This window comes from Akebia trifoliata, chromosome 4 (assembly GCF_017979445.1).
Source record: "Akebia trifoliata isolate Shusen 1 chromosome 4, ASM1797944v1, whole genome shotgun sequence".
In the NCBI taxonomy this organism is placed as follows: Eukaryota; Viridiplantae; Streptophyta; class Magnoliopsida; order Ranunculales; family Lardizabalaceae; genus Akebia; species Akebia trifoliata.
This window is the reverse complement of record NC_141378.1, coordinates 4426416-4444925: the sequence shown is the minus strand read 5'-3', so window position 1 is coordinate 4444925 and position 18510 is coordinate 4426416. Positions and strand designations below refer to the sequence as shown.

Below are 18510 nucleotides of genomic sequence, written 5' to 3'. Positions count from 1 at the left end.
GTTCAACATTTTTATTGTCGAGTTCGACATTTTTTTATGAAAATATTGTCGAACTTGACCATAGTTAACTATGACTTGAAAGCTTAAATGAAGTCTAGGGACCAGTAAAAAATAAAACGTTTACTAAATGAACTATTAAGATACTATCCCAAACTTAGGGATTACTCATAAAGAAACCCCTCCATTAAGGTAATTTTAGTAATTTTCTCAAATTAATATGCACACGAGTGAAGTGCAAGTTATATTAGGTACATGTAGTGTTGTTGTCTGATTTGGTAACGTGGACATGAATCACTTGAAGAAGGTATAATCGAAAACCTTGACTCAATTAATTTGGAAGAATCTTACATGAAATTTGTCATTGAGGAAGCTCCACAAATATTCAATCGTGTCTTGTGACAATTGGATTATCAAATTAAATCCTTGATCCATAATTGAATATACCTAATTTTGTGTCTAATTACATTCATAAGCAATAAATCAATATTGTTAACTCGACAGGGTGGCTCAATGGCAGTTTCAAATCCAATGAACGGTGAGAATCCATAGATTGTGTGTTTAATACCTACTGCAAGCAATATTTTCTCGGAACTACTTGTGAGAGTGTTCTCTCACTTGCTTGATGCGGTGCATGTGACATGCAGGCGGTGCATGTGCCCTGATAGGGTTTCATATATGCATTGGTCCTCTAGTCAAAAGTAAGTCCTGACACCCTTGTTATTGTAGGTTGTGTGTTTGATACCTAGTATGATATTTCCTTGACACCACCTATGAGGGCACTACCTCGCTTACTCGATGTGGTGCGTGTGATGTGCAGGCGTTGCACATTCCCAGGTAGGGTCCCATATATGCATTGGTTGCCCGCCTTGGCTCATTCGGTCCATTAGTTGGAAGCAAGTCCCAACACCATCGTCATCGAAAAAATAAAAATAAATAAATCTTGTTTATTTTTTGATAATTGGATTTTAGGTCAAACATAATCCTTTTATTTTATTTTACTTTATTTTAGTAAGCTGGTCCAACATAGGCCTACTTCATTGGTCATGGTGCTCGGGACGTGCACAGCATACGGCACAACCTCAATCCTGTGTCCACCACGTGGAAAAGAAAGCACACTTGATATGCACGTGAGGAGAAGATAGTGGTACAAAGCACGAGAAGCGACCCCATTAGTCGTCTCTCAGATTCCTCGCAGTGTGTTCTCTCAGTATCTCTTCCTCTCTTACCTCTTTTTTTTTTTTGTTTTCCCTTCTCGCACCATTCGAGCTGTTTTCGCTGCAAAAATCCTTAATCGTCTCAGTTCTAGGGTTAGGGTTTATATTTCCCCCCAAATCTTCTACCCAGCTAAGATGGATAGACGCAGAGGAGAACGATCTGGTAATAATCCAGAGATTCACCACAACAGGTATTCTGGAAGAATGGGTTCTAGGTCTTACGATAACCACCACAGAAGCCCTAATAATTACAGAGGTGGTTTCTCTGGTGGAGATCACCACCAGCGCCACCACCCTTTCGACAGTCCTCCACGAAATCATCCCATTGGTGGTGGCGGATTCAGACCAATGGGTGGCGGAGGCATCGGTGATGGTGGTGGTTACTCGATGCCTCTCTCTGGGCAGAAACGAGGGTTTTCGTTCTCTGGACGAGGAGGGTCTTCTCCAGGTACGATTGTTTGATTTCTTTGTTTGTGCTATTTGATGATCTTGGAAAATTAGGGCTTTGTTGGATGAATTACTGATAAGCTTAGTTTTTATTGTTTTGGTTCATTTGGGTTGAAAATTTCCCTTTTTGTTGGGGTTTAGGGTTGATTTGAGTTGAAAATTGGGAATGATTTGGTTGATTACTTTGTCTTAGTGTTGATTCGGGTTGAAATTCTCCTATTCGTTGGCTTGAAAATTTTCTTATTTGTTGGGGTTTAGGGTTTTAGGGCTGTTTCCTCCAAAAGTTACAATCTTTGTGAATTTGAACCTCTTTAGCATTGTTTGGTTTGGTCGATGTTCTCTTATGATACTTCTCGATACCTAATTGGCACTAATCATCATATTCATATAATCAGAAGAAAAACGTGCTGAACAAGTTGAACTTCGTGTATGATTTAACTGGTTATGTGAAAAACTGGTTTGAAACCATTGATTTATGAGATCTAAGGATCCATTTCTGGGTTTTCTGTCTTAGAGTCGAGGATGACAACATGACATTAATATTCTACTGTGAATTGGGTCTCATATGAAAGTTGTCCAAAGGTTCATGATGGTAAAATGGTGTAAGTCATCGTGTAAATAAAAAATTATTTAATGAAAAAGAAAGAAAGATAAAGAGGTCAAGTGATTATGAATCTTTCTCATTCCCAGCAATTACTAAGATGATAATGGTTCCTAATATATTTATTTGTTTTTTTGGATCTTACACCATTCCATTATGTTTCCCATAATTTCATAGTGTCTTATTAAATTGGTGTCACGATAGTTATTACAGTTCCTTGTCTACATTGTTATTGTATATCTGTTTTTTAATGCTACTTTTTCTCCATTAGTTCAATATCTTTAAGTGTTGAAAGTATTCTTGAACAACTTAGCCAGAAAAACACATACTTCCGATGCATTTTAATACCTCTATTGGAACAACATGTTATTTGAATGCCTACCTTTCTCCCAATTTACCGAAGCTCTTCCCCCAACTAATGGTACCCCAATTTTATGTAAAAATGTTAGCTTTTCTGATCCATGTGCTTCTTCCTAGTCCCAAGCCTCTTGTGTAATTCATTTAATAATTTATGGAATAATCCCACCACATTTCCTTATTTTCATTATCTTTTACCAGTATTCTTGCATCTTGGTCATTAATGCTTGTAGCACGTGCTAAATATTTGTTTACTTTTCTCTAATTCATTTGGGTGGTAGACATATTTTTCACTCTCTCTATATTTATCATCATTTTGTGTAACTTGAAGCTTTTAAAAGAACAATAGGAAGACCGTAAAGAACATAGATTAGTGATAGCGGATATGAAGACAGTAATTAAAAGACTTGAGACTAAAATTGGTCGGAGGAACAAGATTCTTTTATCCAATCCCAATTTTTTCATATAATGCTGTGATCATGATGATGATAATTCAAGTGGGATTTGGAATAGTCTTATAGGAGGTAATAGAAGGAAGTCAATTGAGATTGTTGAGCATGTGTGTCAAAGTCCAAGTATGAACCCAATGAGAAAGGGCCACTTTGTTGCAGTTTGAAGATTCTAAATGGTGAGGGGAAGGACGAAATTGATGTGTGGGAAGGTAGTTAGAAAAGATTCAAAGACGCATTTATTTTGATTGAAGATGTAGCTCAAGTTAAAGTTGAATGATAGTACCATTCATTTTCCTAATCTTAGTATTTGGAATGATGCATAGATGACGACAATGATGCTGGTACATGCCATGGCACACCACGAATACAACTATTACACCTAAATTAAAAATTCTAAAACCAAAAAAGAAATACAAAAGGCCCCCCCCCCCCCAATTCTTTCTTCTTCTTCTTTTTTTTTTTTTAAAGAAAAAAAACTGTTTGCATAATGGTTCCTGTTTCTGTCACCCTCTTTCCTAAAAGAAATCACCCCTTTTTGATTGTTTAATTGATTCCCTTTAATCATTTGTATGGTATCTCAAATTTTAGAACACTATACCTAGTTCTGGAGTGTTTAGGTAACATAACTATTTATGCTTCATGTTAGGTTCAGTTCGTAACAGTTTTTTTTTAGTTGTTGCATATTGGTGCTGGAGATATATCATTCATCATTGATGGCCTAAATCTTTCGTCTTAAAGGTTGAAATAAAGTGTTTATACCTTATTTATCAAAAAAGAAAGAAAAAAAATACAAATAAAAGTAAGTGTGTATACCTCCTTTCACTATACAATGGGACGTTCCTTGGAAGTGATATCCTCAAAACAGGTTTGTTCTGCAAAACGTTAGTTACCAAAAGGATACTGTAATATACCTTGAATGTTAGCTTTCTTCTCCCCTTTTCTATGCTGATTATATTTCAAAGTGCTATTAGAAATACATCTTAAGAGGCATGTAGATTTAATTTTCTGTAATATCTGGTATTGGTAGCTTTACAGAAAAAAAGTATTTGTATGTCTTTGTTATGCACTTTGAATCTATTAATTCACCTTTCGTTACAGAGATTCGGCATATAAATTTTTTAGTTGCATTTTCACGACCCTCTCTTTCTCTCTCTCAAGTTATTGATATCTTAGTTTTCTCAGATGATACCGATGGTGTCAGTTTTGCCAAACTTTTCGTTGGATCTGTTCCAAGGACAGCCACTGAAGAAGAGGTAAGTTATGTCTTCATCAAGTTTTAAACAAGCACACATTATATTGCATTCGCACGTACCACGGATTGAGTGTATATAACATCCAGCCATAACTTGTCCTTACTACATGTGTGGCACAATTAATAAATGCCTTGTTCCGTCCTTTCATTTTCCTTTCTGCAAACCGCTGATATAAGCCTTGCTTTACCGCTGTTAGATGTACATATTTCTCATTTTCTATTGGATTGGGTCTTTGTCAGATCAGAGTGGGGTTTATCCAGAACCAATCCAATACTTTATCTGAACAGATCATTATCGGCTTGGGATCTATATGGATCCCAGAATCTTATCCAGACCCTAAATTATTGTATTAATTTGAATTGGATCTGATTTTGTGAGTGATCCAATCCATTGATAGTCCTACTTAGATGTGATCCTTTTGCAAAAGACTGTAGATCATTCTTTTTCATGCAATCATAAATTATACTAGGTTAGCAATCGTACTATATTTGATGTTAGCCCAGTCTTGCCGTTCTTGTCTGCATCACACTACTCCGAAGGTTTTTTCTATCATTCATTCTCATTCTAGAATTCCATTTACTCCAATTGAATATTACCTATTTCATGTCAGATTCGCCCATTGTTTGAGGAACATGGAGATGTTATTGAAGTTGCATTGATCAAGGATAAGCGAACTGGCCAACAACAAGGTATGTACAATTGCTATGTTCTTTTGAATTGATTGTGATTTACACCTGTATCTTTTCAGGTCCTTTGATGGGCTGACGGGAGCACCAATAAGCTCATACATTGTCTCAGTTAGGTTTTGCAACAATTTTCAGAGTTGTTGGTTTTGGTTGGCAGTCTTTCTTTTATGTATTTCTCCGTTTCTCGTCAATCCAGAAGACCGTGAGACCATGGAAACATACTAGAAACTGGTTATGTATAACAGTTGGAAATTTGGAAGACAAATAAGTCCTGCTCTTATACCACTTACTGCAGCAATGATATTTCACCGGCATTGTCCCAGCAACTCATTTTAGTGGGAGGTCCATTGCCATAACAGTAGCACTTGTATGTCTAGATGTTTAGTGGTGCGGAATTGTTGTACAGTAAGTGAATAACAATACACTGATGATTGGATTTAACGGATATTAACTACATCACCATGTTCTGTGGAGGATTTCCATGGTTTCTTCTTGACTTGGTAACTGGGTCGAAATTACATTGAATCATTTGGAATGCCCAGATAATTGTTGTGCTGTTTGATAATTTGGCATGATCTTTGAAGTCTGGTCCTGGTAACCTGGTATAAATTACAATGAATGATTTGGAATGTCCATATGATGGTTGCGCTGTTTGATTATTTGGCATGGTCTTTGAAGTCTGTGGATTGTCGAGCAGATCTGGTTGGTTGTTGAGTCTTGGTAGTTATGGGAGTCTTTTCTTGGAGCATTACTTGTGAATTGAACACGTGGCTGCTTTGCATGTAGTGTGATGTTTGAGAATTGCATCGTATTTCATGTTTAACGTGGATAGAGAGAGTGATCACTTGGCGTTAATTTTATCTTTCTAATTTGTGGTTGGAAGTTCTGATTTGATTGATTATCATCAGTGGGTGCTTTGTGTGTGGTTATAACTACCCTTTTCCGGGAGTAAACCTTATCATGTGATTGGTACTAATGCTTAATGGACATATTTTTTTGTTCATTAGTTTTTCCATTTTAATTGGGAAGGTTCCAATAACGCTCAACCTCCAATTCATTCTGTATGACGCTGAAGGAGCAATGTGCGGAGTATAATTTTTTTTTCTTCTTTTTTTCTTGTGGGATTTGCTATCTTTTAGATGCCTTTCAATCTTGATGGGTTCAGAATCCTTTAATTTTCTTTGTCGTGTGGCCTCTTTTTCTTAAGCGTAAATCCTGAGAAATGAAGTTCTTACAATAAGATCTTTGTGTTTTATTAATTTCGCATCTGAAGTTGGCATTCCAGTAATTTCTACCATTAATTTCTTGTGTATGTTAAGTTTATACCATGTGATGTTTTCTGGTCTGCTTTCATTTGTTTTGGTTTTTTGCTCTTTGTGGCTGATGCACTAGATGGTTTCTAGCCTTGCGAATTCCGTTATTTCTTAGTTCGGGATGAGGCACTTGCTTCATTGTGAAAAGACAACATCTGGAGGCCTTACGTTCTGGTTAACGTGATTTCAGTTTTGTATGAAAATTATGAAACTGAGTCTTGTATTTGGATCTTGTTTGTTCTTGCAATCTATCTTTGGACTATAATACATTTGTATTTTGTAAATCTTGTGAGTGCTGAGGGTTGAATGTCGTTCCCCTTGAGACCATTAATGACGTAACTACTATGCATGTGGTTGGATCGTGGACCTATGTTTCTTTATGGTAACTGGAAAAAGGTTATCCTTCGGTCGTGTTTTATGTGAATGATGCATTATGTGCTCGAATCGTTCTCCGAGCATTATGAATGGCATAACTGCCTCATGCTTTATACATGAGTTGCACGATCAGGCTGACGGATTATATTAAATTATTGTAACTTCTTTAAAGCGAAATGTTCATTTTCTATTTTGACCAGTATCGGTTTCACCAGAACCTTCTGTATATTTTCTTCTAACTTTGCATGCAATATTCTTTCTGTGTAAATTGCCAATTTGGTTCACTATTTTCATTTTCAACTATGGTTGGGTCCGTATCTAATCATTCTAAGGCTATTCTTTTTCACCGTACCACCAATACTACTAGAATCAGTTTCATTTGGTTTAGGGATTATGGGCTTCCTTCAGTTTATTTGGAACAGTTCATAATCTGCTCGCATTAGCTTCAGAATTTCGAATGTCAGCACCATTTGTTCTCCTTGGTTTGATTCATTTAGAATTAGTAGCTTTCTGTTATGTGGTTTTATATTTGAGTTACCTATGTTCATGGATGTGGGATGTGAGGAAAGTAGTTGTTGGTTTTTGAATGTTCAGTTACAGTATAGAAATTTGTATACAGTGCATGGCTTTCTTCAAATTGTAATATGGGGCATCCCGATGCAATATTCCATGTCATGTTTATGGCTTAATGTGTCTCAATGTGATTCACATCAAATTCCTTGTACAGGAAGAGTAAGTGATTTATTTGTTTGTTCTTTCTTTGATATATACTCCCCCATCCACCACGAGCACCTCTGCATGAATTTTAAGAGGTACTTTTTCTTTATATGGGGCTATAGTGAGTCCCTTGTTGGAAGATTTAAGTCAAAATGTGGAGAGAAAAACAACTATTGCTGTTGTAGGTTACATAAGAGAAGTTAGATTGAAGTTGTGGGAAAATGGTTAGGTGACATTCCCTTGTACTTATATTTCTTCCTTTTAGTGTGGTTTTTGTGTCGGATTTTTTCCAACCTGAGCTCCCCTTGCACTGGATACATTGCATAATGATAGTTAAATTGACCTTAGATCTCCATTTTATGTGTGATTGCAGTCCTGCAGCTAATGCTTTTGGGGCTAGTGAATTTATAAAATATAACTTTAGTTTGTTCTGTCATTGAGGCTTTATAATTATCTTCATTCCTTACTCGACTTGAGATTGTTTGTGTATTTTAGGTTTTAAAATGTTATTATTATCTCTACAAGTGGGTGTGTATTAATTCAATTATAAAAGTGGATGCTTCCATCTTGTTAAAAAGTTGGAAGTTCAACAGCGAAAGGAAAATCATATTTTTTTTGGGGTGGACTTATATATTTACCTTTACTTCAATGGCTAGCATATGGATCCAAGTACTGAACTTGGGAACAGTGTATACCTTTTTGTTGAAATTTCTATGATTATTCCATTCTAGCATTGTCCGCACACAATGTCGTATCTTAGATCTTCGAATGATGTGGACAGTTGTAAACTAGTGACGAGGGGCCAAGCCTTACTGGAAGTAGTTTATTGTTTTTAGAAGCTTTCTGGTGTTAAATATCTGTACTGTCCGTTTGGTGAATTACATTAATTCTTATAGTTTTCAGTTGGTTGACTTGAGTTGTCTTGGTAAAAAAATGTATTTACTAATTGGTGACTGGTCTTGGAAGAACTTCACACATACATAATGCTTGGATACTTCTACGTGCATACTTAAGTGACGGCATGAAATGCTGTTGGGTTCCATCAGCTTCCTTCAGAATAGTTGCTTATAATTGTTTGCAGTATAATCACAAGGTTACGTAGGTATCGTTTTATATCCTTCAAGCAGATGCTTGTGATAAAATATTGTGATGGCTTGCTAAGTAGATAGGGTCTGAGTGGATGCCACGACCTGGGTTTAATGCCCCAATTCATCCACTATCTTTTAATCACTAAGCCAGTTGTGCCCAAGGGAAATAAAATTGGTGTGTTCTTCATTTTTACGCTGGTCTTTAGCACAATGGTGGTGTTGTTTTGAAAACACATTCTTGATGTTGTTCATCAAGGTGAACCATGGATTTTTATTTTTTATTTTTTTGTGAATTTTTAATTAGCATGGTCTTTAGTCCTCGTATCAAAGCAAAATGATACTTGTGAGGCTGGGTCTGTCTTTGTTGCTCCTTTTCATGTTGCGGTCCTAAGAACCCATTATTAGTTTCCATCCGTGAAAAGTGCTGCATACAATAAATAAATCTATAGTTGATATTGAAGAAGATTTGTAGTGGAAGGTGCAAGTGTAATTTTTATTACCAGAACAATAGCTTTTTACTTTGTTTCAATTATACCTATTTATTTCTTAGTGTAACATTCCTTTTGAGCATAGAAATTTTATGTATTCTTTACGTCTTTACATCTACCATATACATACTGCACAGCTGGATATACCTAGCTGCCATTATGTACCATTGATAGAAAAGTAGCGGTAACCTAATGGAAACAGGATACGGAATCTTTACTTCTACAGGATGCTGTTTCATAAAATATGCAACTTCAGAGGAAGCTGACAGGGCCATTAGAGCTCTGCATAATCAATATACCTTGCCTGGGGTGAGTTCTAGTGCTTTTGTGAGTCATATCAGTTATCAAGCCAACTTTCCATTGTTTGATACATTTTTTTGGGTTTTACAGGGAGTGGGTCCCATCCAAGTTAGATATGCTGATGGGGAACGGGAACGTCTCGGTAATTGCCTGAGTACGTCTTAAATTTATTCCAAGTACATTAAATATTCTGAAAATATTTTTTAGAGAACACTTTTGGAGTTACAAGTTTGCACCAGTCACCTCATCATCCTTTTCCATCCACCAAACTACTTTACATTGCATGTTTTGCACACCTGCACCATGTAAAGATTATCCTTTAGTTGCTATTGTTTGGGTATGCATATTCACTGACTTGGTATCGTAGAAGTGCATATAGACATTATCGTGAACATCTTCATTTTGTGGCCTGTTTTTGTGCAGATCTAAATTTGTTTGCAAACCTGAACATCCAGTAAGATGTATTTTGAAAATTTGTTACTAACTAATCTTTTTTTTTTGGATAGATTTGTAACTAACTAATCATTGTCAAGTAACAGTTTACCGCTGGTCAATAGTAATTGATGACTAGCTAGTCGTTTGAAGCATAATGGAATTCCTTGTACATATTTTTCATGCTTATATATATTAATTAAATCTAATGTTTGATCACACCTTAGCAGTCTTAGGTGGAATGTGTCAAGTGGCTTGGTTTGTTACCACATTCTTGTATGATTGCAACTAATGCTGTATATGCAAAGCAGTTGATAATGATGCAAACACCATATCATGTTGATCAAGCCAAGCATTAAAACTTTTTGTTTTATTTGAGCAAGTACACACCATATCATGGCTAATACATATTGTATAGTTATGTCCTTATTGGATGATCTTGTGCTAGGTCTTTGGTGAAAAAATAAAAATAAATTATATTTTGATTAATTGCTCTAGGCCATTTCTGCAAGTTTGGTCATGTTTTGAGTCAACTGCACGACCTTTTCTTGCATGTTTGCAACTTGAATTTAGATTTTCAGCAGTGTTGTCTACTATACTGCCAAAAGGAAAGAATTCATGCCAATATTATTGCCAATGGGTAGAAACTGATTTTCATTTTAGCTTGTATTGCTACGTTGGATTTTTATTGCCAGTCTTGTGTTGCCTCCTTTTATGTAGGTGCAGTTGAGTACAAGTTATTTGTTGGTTCCCTGAACAGACAGGCTACAGAAAAGGAAGTTGAAGAAGTATGTTTTCTCTCGCATTTGGCACTCACTTTTAGTCTACTCACTCTTTCAGAAGTCAGAATTAAAATCTTATCTTTGACTCCTGCGAATACCAACTTCTTTTTTAAATGAATAAAGTCATATTCTATTGAGTTTTACCAACTTTGGGGGAAAAAACTTCCACATGAGCCTTTTTTCCCCATGAACCAATCACAAGTTGACGGTGATCCTATAAATATCTCCCCTCATTTTCTTTTGAACCAAAGAGAACCTTGGTGTCTTCAATTTTTTTTAGTTTTTGTGGAAACTGGTCGTTTCTTTCTATGGGGATATAATGGTTTCTTTAGAAGGTTTGATATCTTGGTTTTATAAATTTACTCACTTTTCTTTATGCAAACATTATGTATTGCATTTTTAAGGCCCCCTCATCAGCTCTTCATTCTCTTATTATATTTCAGTGGAACTTTATACAGGAAGATTTTTATGATTATGACTAATGTTTCCTATGCCAGATCTTTTCCCCTTATGGTCGGGTTGAAGATGTCTACATTATGCGTGATGAACTGAAGCAAAGTCGTGGTGCGTCTTACTTTTTTATTATGTCATTTTTTTTTTCTTTGGATGGAGAAATATAAATGTATTATATATATTATAAAAAATTGGGCTCCGATCTACCTTCAAACTTCCTCAAAATTAGGGACTTTCATAGGATTAACAAACCGAAACATTCATGGTTAGCTACCTACTCATTACAGATCATATCCAATAAAAAACTCAAATTCTTTGAAGAATACTCCTTTGAAGTCTTCAAACTGTATGTACAAATAGAATATGATCGCCAGGATGATAATAATGAAGTGTTCAGGGTCATCAAACTGTTTTGACATATTTCCATACTGGAACCTCTGTATATAGTTGGTTCTTGTTCTCACTACATTGATACTTAAAAGTGCAACCAACTTGTGGATACCCTTAGTTCTATTGGATTGTTTCGAGTGCGTGTCTATTATTATTCTGGTTTTATTTATTTATTTTAAAATAATACTTTTTCAGGACGTGGATTCGTTAAATTTTCTCATAGAGATATGGCAGCAGCAGCTATAAATGCTCTTAATGGAACCTATGTGATGAGAGTAAGCTTTGGTTTATTACTGTAAACGTATATTGATCTCAGTTATCAATTTTTAGGTCATTCCATAATTGTCTTTTGTTTTCTACTACTTAGGGTTGTGAGCAGCCACTAATAGTTCGGTTTGCTGATCCTAAAAGGCCTAGAGGTGGAGAATCAAGGTTAGAACAAACATATTTCTTTATCTGCTTTCCTTGATGTATGTGTAAGCCCATGGTCCGTCTGGTCTAGACAGTTTCTCAAGTAAATGAGGGCCATATGCTGTTCATGTGGAAGATATATACAGACCATTCAATTAGTCCCATGTAAATCTACTTAAAACGTCCTCTTAATTGGGTTATTTTTTCTTTTGATCTGATAGCAAGAAAAAAGAATCTCTTCTTTAAATGTTTGAAAGGAATGCTACTGGATTTTATGCTAATCTAGTACCTTAGATTTTGATGTTGATCTTTTAGATGGGATCCATTAAAATGTCCAGTCCTAACCGCTATTTGTCCTCACAACCTGATAATCCAAGTGGAGTGATTCCTATCTACAATACACCGACTATGGATTTATTCTTTGCTTATGGGAAACCAATTTTTATTTTTATTTTTCTCATTTTCAGGGGCCCTTCATTTGGAGGTCCTGGTTTTGGGCCACGATCTCAAGCACCACCAGGGATTAGGTCTGTTTCACATTTTTGTGTGGCAATTATTAATGTTTTAATCCCCCAGTCTTTTCTCATTTTCTTCATTATTAGTTTTTCCTACTTTCATTCTGACACACTTCTTGCAGGCGAACGCCCAATCTTGGCGATCCTATGGGCGGACAAATCCCACCTAATGCCTGGCATCCAATGAGTCCTCAGAGTGTTGGTTCATCTTCTCAAGCTACTGCACATGGCTTTGGGAGTCATTTCCCTGATAGGGGTGGTGTTGCATCAGTGCCTTCAACCATGGTTAGAACCTTTTTTTTTTGAACATTTTTTAGTTGCATATCTTTGTTACGGAAAATCCATCATATACACGGTAAATACTGTCGATAAACACACCATCTAAGGTGCTCGGCTTATCTGAGTTTGTCCTGTTTCTTGTTAAAATCTTAGGGTGGTCCCTCAGGAGTTCTTGGCGGCCCTACAAATGGTTCTCATCCGAGCCTTGCAGCTTTACCATCTTCTAATTTTCAACAGGTACATGTAGATTATTTCTCATTCCTATTATGATCTTAAACACTTCATAAAATATCACAAAGGCTGACATCATGTTTTGTCTTCTTTTAGGGTTCCAACCCATCTCTGTCACAAATCCCATCTGTTGGTCAGCAAACATCACCGTTACAGAAGCCACTTCAGTCACCCCAGAACTTGCTTCCTCCCATGCAACTACACCCTCAACAAACCCCGGGTTCTTACCCACAAGTGCAAACCTCCCAGGCATCAATACAGCAATTGGACCAGCAACAAATTCCTAGTTCTGCTAGCCAATCCTCCTTCCATCAGGCATTTCCGTCACACCAGTTATATGGTTCAAGTGGACAGGTGTCGATTTCCCAGCCTCAGGTCCACCAGAATGTGTCCTCATCTGCATCACAACTAATCCCTCTGAACTTACAACGGCAAGGTGTTTCTGGCCCGGCAAGCCAACAGCAGATGTCTGTCCCTTCTATGCAGCAACAAATGCTTCAGCCTCCACAGCAGTCACCCAATCAGTTAGCTCAGGTGCTATCTCAACAGACGCAAGCTTTACAAGCAAGCTTTCAGTCATCTCAGCAAGCATTCTCTCAGCTGCAACAACAATTGCATCACATTCAGCAATCAAATCAAAATCCAACTCAGCAGCATAGTTCTCAGGCCAATAAAAATCAGGTACTGAAAATTTAGAGGATCTACCAATGCTTTAGAATTTTATAACGGGACAAATCTCAGCTGCTAGAGGGGTAGGATGGTAATCTACCATCGGACTATTTCTGAGGTTGGAACAAATGATTTGAAGTTCGATTCATCATTTGGTCTTTCCAGCTAATACCCAATATGAAGATTTAAGTTAACGAATATCTAATCTTTCCTCGATCCCATTTTTTATGGTTAAGTAGAACTATATTCATAAAAGGAGGTTGAGATGACCAACCGAAAATAGAAGAGGAATACTAGGGGTGCAACTTGGTTCGGTTCGGTTCGGTTTGAGGTCAAATTGGAACCGAACCGACATAGGTCGGTTCCACTAAATAAGAACCAGAACCGAACCAAATTCCATTGGAACCAAACCAACCCAAACCAAATTAAAGTTGGTTTGGTTCGGTTCTGTTCCACGGATTGCAAATATTTTATAAATTTTAAGTAATATTTTTTAATAAAAAAATAGGCAAAATTTCATATAATAAATCATAAATCTATGCATAAAAAACCATTAGTTTATCCATAAAAGATCACTAATCTATGTACTAACTCTTAAAATAATTCATAATAATTATTATATACATATATATATATATATATATATATATATATATATATATATTTATTTATTGCATAGGGGTTCGGTTCTATACAAGCTTGATCCAAGAACCGAACCAAATTGATCAGTTCTCCATTGTCATAACCCGGAACCGAACCGCAACTTGTTCCAAACCAAACCAAACCACCCCAAAGCTATCGGTTTGGTTCGGTTCTCAGTTTGAACCGGACCAAGTTGCACCCCTAAGGAATACCCTATCCGCTAGACATAACACTATGTAGAGGAAATACAAGAAACCCACTCCCACCTGCGTAAGAAATCTTCAGAAGAAGACTACCTTGAGCACCTTAAAGGGTTTACACCAAAAAAACTAGGAACTCGTGATTGAAATGATAATCTCCTGTAGTGACCGTTCCTTACCCTCAAATATAATGCAATTCTTCCCCTTCCATATCCTTCGAATAAAAATGAGAATTGGGTTAAACCACAAAATTCTTTTTGAAACAGAGTGAAACCCAACGGTACCCAAAACTGAAACTGGGATAGGGGAAAACATTCAACAATATCAAACGACGACATAAATTTCCTCATATCTTGTGCGCAACCGTACAATGAATAAGGATATGATTGGCTGTCTCTCCATCCTCGTTACAGAGGTAACAATAGTTAGGCAAACTGAAGCCTCTTGGAATGATCTGATCCATTGTAATGATCTTGTCTCCATCTTTTAACAACTTGAAAATGAATATCTTGAGTGTTCCAGATAAATCTTTTGAACTATAGGCGCTTAAGCATTCATCTGATTTCTGGCATTGGGGAAATCTCCATGGTTGGACTGGTTTTTTAGCCCCTTACTTGCGTGCCAGTTTAATTATTTACAAGTGTTGTACCATTATAATTCTGTAATTATACAAATGACCCTGTTTTCCTCTCAATTCCAGGCCGCCTTATTATTAATTCTTCTGTTTCAAAATGGCTTCCTTTTCTCAGTTTTGTTTTTCTCATGATCGTGGTCTTGGCACCTTTTATAAATATGTTCTTTTGTTTATGAGTGGTTTAAAATTATGTGATTATGTCATGATAATGTATTTTTCCTGCAGTCTTCATGGACTGGAATGATACCACAGACAGTTGCCAGCACTTCTGCTACTGCACCAGCTGTGGTTGCACCTTCAGCCACGTCAGGTGCTCCCACTGCACCAGTAAGTACACAGGTGGCGGTGCCTGTGACTTGTGATTGGACAGAGCACACCTCTCCTGAAGGATATAAATATTACTATAACAGTGTAACAAAAGAAAGCAGGGTAAGTGATCTATTCAAACCCACAAACAATGGTTTTTGTACCTCCAATATATGTGACTAATGGCTGTCTGAATGAACCTGTAGTGGGAGAAGCCTGAGGAGTTGACCTTATTTGAACAACAACTGCAACAGAAACAACAGCAACAGCATCAGCAACAAAAGCCTTTAGTTCAACTTCAGCCTCCATCACAAACTCATCCACAGGTTCTGTCCACTCCCCAAATCTCTCAAACACAACAGATTCAGCTTCAAACACAGCAACACAATCAGCCGCACTTACAGTTCCAGCATCCTTTATCTTCATCGGTCTGGGTCTTTACTTGATTCTTTATAAAACCGTAACTTTTGTTTTCTATTCATAGCGTAACTCATTAATTTGGCATTTTCCAGTATCAGGCTTCTGGTGTCATTGCTCATCAAAATGCTCAGGTAAATTCCCGTCATTTTTCAATTAAAAACTAGGTCAATGACTCTTGATTGATTTAGAAATCGGGTTTTAGTGATATTTCCCTACTGTTTACTGGGATAGTCATTTTATAACTTCTATGGGGCCATTTGAATCTCCTGCCATTTAGTTGTTACCTGTAGATTGACATATCCTTATTTATGTGTGTAAATTCTCTCTTTTTTTTTTGGGGGGGGGGGGGGGGGGGGGGGTGTTTCAGCAAACAAAGGAACTTAAATGAATGATAACGTGTGATCTACAAGGGGCATATCCCTAAAAAAACTCAGTATATTCAAACCACGGACTCTACTAGAAACACTACTAACACAGGCTAAAAATTAGAAAAATGGAAAAGTCTTGCTGTGCTTCTTTCCTATGAGAGATTGCGATGTTTAGATTGTGGAATAGAATGCTTGTGCCAATGTGGTGCACTGTTGATACTTGATATTCCTAATTCCTTGAGTGGGTGACCAATGATTTCCTTGATCTGGACCATTTAATTTTCATACTACACTAGGATTATTCATAGGTCACACCCTGCAGTTACATGACAATTCTAAATTGCCTTATTTTAGAATGTCTAAAATAGAGTGCCAATTGAGGAAGTCCTTTTATTGGAAGATCTCTGTTTTGTGGCTGAATCATAGGAGGAGACTCCGAGGGAAATATTTCTAGGGCTTGCAAAGTGATTGAAATTTCAAGAATATCCTGTTGAGTTCCAAGTCTAACCTCTAATTGAGGAACCAATTACGATTCCTCTCTATATTAAATACAGTTGGTCATCGGTCGGTTTAGCATTTATTCTGCCCGATGCCTTTGCTGATCTGTCCGTCTCTATATTAATTTGTTAGTTGATGGGTTCTTATTTCAGTTTTTCTTGTCTAAACTGTTGCAGGGATTTCAGGCAGCACAGGAGTGGATGTGGAAGAACAAACCTGCAGGTTTTTGCCATTCTCTCTCTTGCTTTTTGTTTTATTTAACATGTGCCCTAAGGGCACACGTTAAGCTGCATTAGATACACCTTGGAAATAAGAATCTGAGGGTATTTTTGGTAATTTTTCTTTTCTTTTGAGGCCATTTTTTGGTAGGAAATTCAATTTCCAAGGTGTATTTAATGTAAGCTTAACGCGTGCCTGCCCTTAGGGCACGTGTTATAACAAAACCCGTTTTATTTTAAACTTTGGATTCCTGTGTGGTTTAGGACATGAATGTTAAAAAATTTTAGGTTAAGGTTCTTGAATTCTAATTTATGATTTTTAAATTTTTTGGAAAATGGGTAACTATGACTTGTATTACGATGCCAATGTAATGTCTTGACCCAGGCACTTAAATTAATATCAGGACATCTTTGATATTGCTCGAGAATTCTTCGAAAATTATGCTTTTCCTTTGTGTTCTCTCCCCTTGGTGTTTATATCTGATCGAAAAATTGTTTTATTTACAGGAAGTTGATGTGGAAGTGTGACACCCAAGGAGGCAGCCAGCATAGTTGTGTGTACTTTCAGTGGTAGAGTGGGGGGCATGCTGGCCGAAATGTGCGGCGATAAACTCTGAACAAGAACTCTAGGGGGGGAAGGGAGGGGAGCTCGAGTAATAGGGGGAAGAAATGTAAGGAAGTGAATTTTCCTAGGGTGAAAACCCTTGAGGTTTAACCATTTTAAATTTATCATTATATAAAAAAAAAAAAAAAAAAATTAAAAAGAAAAAATAAAATAAATTGAACTTCCGATCGTGCTGTCACGGATATCTCAATTATTAAGTGACAAGTAAGAGCTAACTTTTGTGGTCGACTAAGTTGAAAGATCATGATGGAGGCTCCCTTGGGACATAATTTTAGTAGATAAATGGTAAAAGGTGAGATAACCTGTCGGGATGATCTTAAGCGAAGCATTTTGTTGGATGCATCATCGAATTTGTTCTTCAAAACTCCCTCAGAACGGATGGTTCACTTGTGAGATCTAATGGAATCAAATCTAGTAAGGGGGAATTGGATCCCCTATTGATGAAGAGTCCACTGAAGAGAAGTAAGTGAGAATTGCTTGACGACCGTAACCCAACATTTCATGACAGCGAACTTCAAATAGTTAAGTCACGTAAGAGATGCTTAAAATTTTAATTCTTAAGGTCAGTTTATTTTTCAGCTATTTAAAATTACTTTCTTCAAATTGATATTTCTCGCACTCGTGTTCTAATGCTATTGTCTTTCCTTTTCACCCACCTCTTTCTATCGAGCATGTTTGACTTTGTCTAATTTGACAATGAGATAATGGACTGACTTTAAATAAACACATCAAGTTTATCTATCCGTCAAGACAAGTCGGACAAGTCATCTAAGGTCTCGGGGATGAGATGTAAGAAGATGATTACATCCCATCCTAAGTTACCACTATTTAACTCGGTCCTGTCCTCCTCGAGGTGGTGCGTAGATTAGTTGCATAAGTTACCTCACCTCTATAATCATATGATGCCTAAAACTATCAGTGTAGGGTGTTGTTTGGTCTGTATTGAAAATTTGATAAAAAAGAGATCCTGAAAAACAACAATCTTTTTCATGGGCCCACTTAACAACCATAAATGCCAGTTGTTTGGAATCCATATCTGTACAAAAGAAATGTCCGGATGGGTAAAGTCAATGGAACCTTTTCTCTCTTAGAATAATAAATGTCACTGGAAAGGATACACAAGAGAAGATGGTGGGTGGGAGTTGT

General features: G+C 36.8%; 1 protein-coding gene across 2 annotated transcripts; it reads left to right on the top strand.

Moving 5' to 3' along the window:
• The first annotated feature begins 1173 nt into the window (after positions 1 to 1173).
• On the top strand, positions 1174 to 17401 carry FCA (flowering time control protein FCA). 2 transcript variants are annotated; one of them, XM_086438601.1, is made up of 18 exons: positions 1174 to 1662; positions 4254 to 4324; positions 4935 to 5013; positions 9218 to 9300; positions 9382 to 9433; positions 10444 to 10511; positions 11003 to 11069; positions 11544 to 11623; positions 11716 to 11780; positions 12227 to 12286; positions 12397 to 12559; positions 12707 to 12790; positions 12881 to 13465; positions 15155 to 15358; positions 15442 to 15663; positions 15748 to 15786; positions 16698 to 16743; positions 17247 to 17401. In XM_086438601.1, the coding sequence occupies exons 1-18, from the start codon at positions 1350 to 1352 to the stop codon at positions 17252 to 17254; spliced, it is 2289 nt and encodes a 762-aa protein (XP_086294727.1). In that variant the 5' UTR covers positions 1174 to 1349; the 3' UTR covers positions 17255 to 17401. The 2 variants fall into 2 exon arrangements, with proteins under 2 accessions (XP_086294727.1, XP_086294726.1); XM_086438600.1 differs by having other exon boundaries at positions 1176 to 1662; positions 9382 to 9445.
• The last annotated feature ends 1109 nt before the right edge of the window (positions 17402 to 18510 follow it).